Source organism: Apium graveolens, chromosome 8, assembly GCF_009905375.1.
Source record: "Apium graveolens cultivar Ventura chromosome 8, ASM990537v1, whole genome shotgun sequence".
In the NCBI taxonomy this organism is placed as follows: Eukaryota; Viridiplantae; Streptophyta; class Magnoliopsida; order Apiales; family Apiaceae; genus Apium; species Apium graveolens.
The window spans coordinates 229,267,926-229,275,916 of NC_133654.1; the positions used below are offsets into that span (position 1 = coordinate 229,267,926).

The following is a 7,991-nucleotide window of genomic DNA, read 5'->3' on the forward strand; positions in this document are numbered from 1 at the left end:
TAGTAAATTCATCAAAATCTACAATTTTATAAAATACAAAAAAAATCATGGATTTTTGAATATCACCGGATTTTAATGAATTTTTAAAAAATTGAATTGAATAATACCAGATTTTAATGAACTTTTTAAAATCTTAATTGAAGATCCTAAGATTTTAAAAATAGAAAAATTAATCCCTATTGAGTATCATCAGATTTTAAATGATTTTTTAAAATGCAAATTGAATATATTAAGATTTTCAAAAATTAAAAAAAAATCTTTTAAAATTCCAGTTGAATACACCCCATTTGACAACTATTTATAATGTAATTAAATTCTTAATTAAAGGACAAAATTAAGTGATTAATAATTTTATTCTATTTTTATAAACTAATGCGAGCATGTCGCCTCATCCGACGATCAAAAACAAAACGCAGACACCAACCAAAATTTACCCGACCACACACAATAATTACCCCCTTTCCTCGCCTTCGGTTAAATATTTTATTCAGACCAATTTCATTTCCATGTGTACTTAAAACATGTGTTAGGATGTGGCAAAAAAAAAAACATGTGTTAGGAATGTCCCATACAGTCAATCACAACTCCTGTGGGTCCCTTTTCCGGCCGTCAATGACGTCATAATTCCCCAATTTTTTCACATAAAATCTTCCCCACATATCTTTTTCTTGACTCCCCAGCTGTAATTTCTGCAGAAATTCAGGCCAAGTCAAAAAATTCAACACCAGAGTGGCAATTTCGTAAATTCCTCCATTGTGTAGACTAAAATTCACCTAATTCCATTTTAGCCTCTCATTCCATTCAAACATAAAATAAAGATATAACCTTTCTTTTTACCTTTTACCCTTCTTACAAAACATTTTATATTATTTAATTTAAATAAATAATAGCTGTATAAAAGAAAGTACAGTAGTATAAATTATTTTTTTGTGTAATAAAATAATATATATTTTTCTGGCCTTGTGTCTTCTTTACCTTGTTCTTTCTTCTACCATCAGTTTTCTTGAATTTGTTGATCTACTTTTTGTGAAACAAGTTGGTGTTGATCTTTGTTCTTGAGCTAATTAAGATCATTTTGAACTGGCCTATGACTTCAATTTTGCTAATTACAGCTCTAAATACAAAAAGTTTTAATTTTTACTTGATGGGTATTTGAGGTTTTGTGATGACAAGTGATATATAGTTGGTATATGTGTATATGTTTTTTTGGTTTGAGTTGTGTGTATAGATTTTTGGGTTGGTTTTGGATTTTGATATGGGTGGGTGTTTTCCATGTTTTGGATCATCAAAAGAGGAAGGCAAGAATGGAGTTAAAGAAGTGGTGAAAAAGGAGTCTTTGAAGGAGGGTTCAACTACTCAGGCTCATCATATTAGTTTAGGTAATTCAAGTTCTTTTTTTGTTTGTAAAAATGTGATCTTTGGAATGTTTTTGTGTTGGGTGGTGTTATTTTTGAGTGTTTTTGATTGGTTGTTTGATTTGTGTTTGTTGAATTTTGGTTGGTGTCTTTTTGTTTTCGAGTTTTAGGGCTTGGTTTCGGGGTTTGATCACTGATTGATATTTGAATTTGATGTATTTAGTATGATCTGGTTAGTTGGAATGGTTAAATTACAAGCAATTTAGTATTGGGGATCTGCTTTATTAATTGGATTTGCGTTATTTGTGATTGAATTCTACAATTATTGATCTTTCGTAGATGTTTTGAATGCACAATTGGTGATTTCGTTTGATAAAGTTTTATGTACAGAGAATTTATAACTTGCTGTTACTAATTGCTCAAGTCCACATTACGGACAATGCTGATTTTGGTTTTGATTATGGTGAATTCTGCTTTTTATATAACTCCACCTGTAATTTTAATCTAGGGAAAAGGTATAGTAAGGATTGTAAAATTTGAATCCTTTCCTCAATCTTTTCACTGAGCTTTTATGAATTATGTCTTGGAAAGGTTCTTACTGGTTGAATACGGGCCAACATTAGTAATTCAGTGTCGCTTAAGCTTTTGTACTTTCCTGCTTCTGATGATTGATCTGTATCTCGTTTTCTAGATAAATCTAAATCTCGGGGTGGATTTGATCCGAAGAAGGAACCGACCCTTCCAAAAGATGGACCAACACCTCATATTGCTGCACAGACATTTACATTTCGTGAGCTTGCAGCTGCGACTAAGAATTTCAGGCCAGAATGTTTGCTTGGTGAAGGTGGGTTTGGACGTGTTTATAAAGGACGGCTTGAAAGCACAGGACAGGTAATTATGCTTCCTTATCTCTTCTGTATGCAAGCTTTGAATTTGTTTTGGTCAAGAATTATATGCTGTTTGCTATGAGCGTTTGAATTATTACATGTACAGGTTGTTGCTGTAAAACAGCTTGATCGGAATGGCCTTCAAGGGAACAGAGAATTTCTAGTAGAGGTTCTCATGCTTAGCCTCTTGCATCATCCAAATCTTGTTAACTTGATAGGTTATTGTGCTGATGGGGATCAACGCCTCCTTGTTTATGAATTTATGCCATTGGGCTCACTAGAGGATCATTTACATGGTAAGGCTGCATGACCTTTCTATTAGTTTTTCCTGTTAAGATCATTTCCATATATAAAAAGTTCCAGTTATATGAATCTTCGGTCTTCCAGAATACATTTTAGTTGACAGAGTATTTTCCGGTATTTTTTTCTACTAACCAGTAATGCTTTTGTATTAAAGAACACGTAGCACATGACGATGAGAATATCAGTGCCAAAAGAGATATATTTTAAACCTAAGAACAGCTGCATTTTGACATGTCTATGTATATTCTCTTCTTGTGGATAACCTTGTCGTGCATTTATATCTTGTATCGAAAGGCAGTTTTATGTTAGTTATATATTGTTAATATTCTGCCTTACTACCTTTACAGTTCCATGAACAATTTAAAAATTGTTCTGACATGCAGTCAACCTTATTGGTAATTTCATTTTCACTGGTAATTTTGGTACGTTTGGTTAAGTAGGTACTAGGTAACAGCCATAAGCTGTAGTTTTGTAAATATATAACTAGTATTTCTCCTGTTCCTCATCTCCATACAGCAAGTGCTGAGACTTATTTTAACATAAATGTAAGATCAGGCCCAACTACTATGTACATAGGAAAAATAATTGTTTTTAATTGATTGATTAGATAGGATAGAAGGTAGATGATTGATTATTCAGTTCTTATGTGCAAATTGTCTATAATCAGTTGTGGTCGTCCCTAAAAAGAATATACCATTTGTATAATAACTACCTGGTTACTGGTTATGTAACTTTAAGAATAAATTATACAGAGCAACAGTATAAGTGGGTTTAATAAGCACAGTTCAAATATTTGATGCGACTGCACTATGGTGGTACCCCACCTTAGGGTAAAACCTTGAAAGAGGGAAGGGATGGTGTATCGCTAATATCACATCAACTAGCTAATATTCTCAGTAGGGGCTTAGTTGGAGAAAGTAAGATATGAAGTATGGTTTAATTTTAAAATTTAGAGAAGATACATATTATTTTATGAAATATTGGATGAACTCTGTGAGTTTTTTAATCAAAGCTATCTCATTAAACATAACATAAAATCTGACCATGAGTGAAAATTTTTACAATCTTTGGCAAAATCCGAACCTTGATCAAATGCTCAACAAGTTTTATTATTATCTGAGGCAGGATAAAACATATGAATAGGTCAGATCTAAATTTTAGTACTAAATTTGAATTTGAGTGGGTTAGATTGCAGATCCGCCTGTGACTTCAGGCTGATACAGGTCAGTTTAGCTCTCTTATAGGAGGAGCCATAACAGGCCTAAAAAATTGGCGTCTATCAACTTCTGCATTGGGCTTCAAGAACTTTTGCATTTGTGTTTTAGACACAGGGATCGGATACCACTTTTCAGGTGCTACTGGTCTCTCTACCCCAAAAGCTAGCTCATAAGTCTAGGACTTCTGTCACACTTATATAGTATTACCTATTCTCTCCCTCAACCGATGTGAGACAACCCAATATATTATAAATCTTTTTCTTTTTGTGATGGTTTCTAGTTTATTAGAAATATATGAATCATAAAGCGTTAGTCTATGTTTGTCTCAAACTCAAAGTATGTTTGAGACTTGATGAGAGATCAGAAGCATCAAGCATGAATATGTCTTTTAGCAAAAACTTAAGAAAGCCACCCCCCCCCCCCCCCGAGAAAAACTTTGATTATGTGGTGCAGACTTGTTTGAGGAATTGTAATATAAGAATATAACTGCAAAACCTTAGTGCACAGTATTAAAAAAAATATTTAAATTAGCAGAAAATCCTTAAGGCACAGACTAAGAAAGTGATGGTGGAAAGTCAAGAACCACAGAAGATAAAAATGTATTTGATGGCAAGAGGAGTAGCACCATTTCGACATTTATGGGTGTTTAATGTCTATAGAATAAATTTATTAAGTTTATTTGGAGTAGAATACATTCTAAAAGTAATTTCATGTTTTTTTTTACTAAATAATTATGCTAATGGCAAATTTCCTAAATTTAATTTTAAATTCCCTATTATTGTTGAAATGTACATCAAAACTTCACATAAAACATCATCTGGTAGGAGTGTAAGACCGCTGATGTAAGTAATGTTTTCACACTGCACATTGTTATGTTTCTGAAGGCATGGGGCCAGGGGTTAATTGAATGTGTTAGCACAAGTTTATGCCTCATTCGGAGGTGTATTAAGATGATATTATCATTTCTTGCAACTGTATTGTTATGCCCAATGATGCAGACGTACTAATGTAATAAGTATATTGTTTTTAACTGTTATATGGTGTTACATTTGGTTGAGCAAAATAAAATCATTCCCTTTGTTAATATTACTGGCTGGAGCATTTACTTCATGGGCATTAATGGCTACCTCCTCGCTACATTGTTCATTATACAATCTTTTTTGGAATATGGATTTTTAATGTAAATGGTTACATATATTTAGTTGCTACAATGCTACTCCGGGAGCTACTAGTTAAATACCGTTTATCGGGGAATTTCGATTCACTAAGTTATTTAGGATTGTTTAGAAGTACAAGTAAGCTCTTCTTGAAGTGCGTAAGATTTAGGATAACTGACCGTGGCTAGGTGGATTTGAATCTCCTTGAAGTGGAAAAGTAAACCTATTGTTGCATGTCTAATGGAAATGTTGTAGTTGCTTGTCATTCCAATTCTATAAGACAAACCGAGATCTTCCATAGAAGATTGGAAATATCTTCTAGTTGGAATTAATATTGCCTTCGGCCTTCCATCTTCCCTTACATATACAGTTGAAACAATTTAATATCAATTGCTGCCTGCCTGATTATGCCATTTGGGGTTCTTGTTTTCAGATTTTCCTCCAAACAAAGAGCCTCTGGACTGGAATACAAGGATGAAGATTGCAGCTGGTGCAGCTAAGGGTTTGGAGTACTTGCATGACAAAGCAAATCCTCCTGTCATCTACAGAGATTTGAAATCGTCTAACATTCTTCTTGACGAAGCCTATCATCCGAAGCTGTCTGATTTCGGACTGGCAAAACTGGGCCCAGTTGGTGATAAAACTCATGTCTCCACAAGGGTTATGGGGACCTATGGTTACTGTGCTCCTGAATATGCTATGACAGGTCAACTGACACTGAAATCTGATGTATATAGTTTTGGAGTAGTCTTCTTAGAACTTATCACGGGACGCAAAGCTATTGACAATACCAGGACTCACGGAGAACATAATCTTGTAGCATGGGTAAGTAATTTTCTATTTACATCCTTTATTTATAGGTTCGAACGAGTTCTACAATGCAATACATCTATCGTGATGATACATGACATCTACCGTTTCCTTCATTGTATGGACATGCATTTTTTATAGGCAAGGCCACTTTTTAAGGATCGCAGGAAGTTTCCAAAAATGGCTGATCCATTGTTGCAAGGTCGGTATCCAATGCGTGGACTCTATCAAGCTCTTGCCGTTGCTGCGATGTGTTTGCAAGAGCAAGCTGCCACAAGACCTCTTATTGGAGATGTTGTAACTGCTTTAACCTATTTAGCCTCCCAAGCTTATGATCCAAATGCACCTGTATCTCAAAGCAGCAGAGTTGGTACTCCAAGGAGCAGGGATCGCCGGAGCATGGCAGATGGGGTAGATAGTCCCGGTCATTATGGTTCCCCTTCTGCACATAGGAATTCTCCTGATTTTAGAAAGAGAGACTCTGTTACAGACTCACGAAACGGTGAGACCAGTGGTGGGTCTGGGAGGAGATGGGCTTTAGATGAGTTAGAGCGAACAGACTCTCAAAGAGATAGCCCTATCAGTGCAGGAAGAGCCAAAGAGACAAGGAATCGAGATTTAGATAGAGAACGTGCGGTAGCAGAGGCAAAAGTTTGGGGTGAGAATCTGAGAGAGAAAAAGAGGGGTGGCGCTGTGGACAGTTTTGATGCCACAAATGAGTAGTTCTGTTAGAGCCCGGTTATGTTGAACTGTGATACATTTTGAGGGTCATCATGGAGAAGGAAGAATGTCGTTTATCAGAATTTACCCAAGGATTAGATTATGTATCTACCTTAAGCTGTTATCCTATATGATTATGTATCTACCTTGAGCTGTTGTCCTATATCATTCTTGTAGAGTCCATAGGTTGAAGCTTTTGGTATATCATGGTAAAGGCCTAAGAACACAGCTAAAGGTGGCACTGGAGAAAGGTTATGGTCATCTTGTAATTTATGGTCATTTTAGTAGTTACTTCATTGCAGAATGTTAAATGCACCATGTTAATCTATATGTAATTAGGTCTTGGTAGAGTTAATGTTATGCGACGAGAAGTTGGAAAAATGTTTTGTTTTTTGTTTTCTCGCCACGCCATGCTTCAGTGGTTTACTGGTTTTGCATGGCTTGGTTTGGGTGTCAGTTGTTGCATTGTTACATATTGAGTTGACATCGTCTCCTTTGTGTATGGATTTCTGAGCTGGTCATCTTTTCGGCTTATACAAAGAGGTTTTGCTCATCCTTGTCGCAATCTTTATAATGTGTACCCAATTTTATCTGTTCAATTTATCTGTTTGTAGATGTTAAATATGGATATTTTCTGGGCTTCTACCTTTTTTATCTAATGCAAGGCATGTGTGATTATATACATTATATTACCAACCTTAATATCCCTTATGAAATAATTGATCTTGTAACACAAGTCCTAAGGTACAAAATGCTGACAGGATTTCAAATCCACAGGCCTGTAATATTTATGCATAATCAATTATATTGTTGCACGTAATATGTGCGTATCAATTAAATTGTTGCAATCCGCAACCAAAATTTGTTCAGGCGCAAAGTACGGCTCAGATTTTAATTCGGTTCGACATTTAACCGAAACCGTAAATGCACCTCTAATATTAAGTAGATCGCTCTACACAATGTGCTCATTTGAAATTTATTACTTGAAGTTGAAATGTTTATACGTGAAATTTAGATATAAACATTATAATTTATAGGTGTTTGAATAGTTTTTTCATATAAATTGATAATGTGTTTTGTTAATCATAACTTACGAGTTATATTTTTTTGGGAACAAAATAAAATAAAAAGAAGAAAATTTAAAAACATATGCATAGTGTAAGATTATATAACTATTCATCTCCATAAAAATAAAATTATAATATTGATATAAGCTAAAAACAAAACAAAACGTAATTAAATTGATTTAGTTTATTCGGCTTAATGGTCTCGGGTAAAAAGAATATACTATTAAAACAAGTTAATATAAAATTAAAATTAAAAGATAACTAACTATTATTTAAAACTTTTAAATAAACATATTTCATATCTTAAAAAAATAATTATCTTATAAAATTTTGGTCAAAACTTTTTGCAAAATTATCTGAAACTATTTGTTCACCTGGTTTGCACGATATTAAGTGAGCCTGTAGACCCAGTGCGCAGCCGAAAGATAGCAGCTGCGGGTTATGTACGATACAAAAAATATAAGTCAAAATAAAA

General features: G+C 34.2%; 1 protein-coding gene across 1 annotated transcript; it reads left to right on the forward strand.

The window, feature by feature from the left end:
- Positions 1–943: 943 nt before the first annotated feature.
- LOC141677339 (serine/threonine-protein kinase PBL27) lies at positions 944–7,004 on the forward strand. The gene is made up of 5 exons (XM_074483220.1): positions 944–1,379; positions 2,047–2,246; positions 2,349–2,538; positions 5,353–5,744; positions 5,871–7,004. The coding sequence occupies exons 1-5, from the start codon at positions 1,256–1,258 to the stop codon at positions 6,450–6,452; spliced, it is 1,488 nt and encodes a 495-aa protein (XP_074339321.1). The 5' UTR covers positions 944–1,255; the 3' UTR covers positions 6,453–7,004.
- The last annotated feature ends 987 nt before the right edge of the window (positions 7,005–7,991 follow it).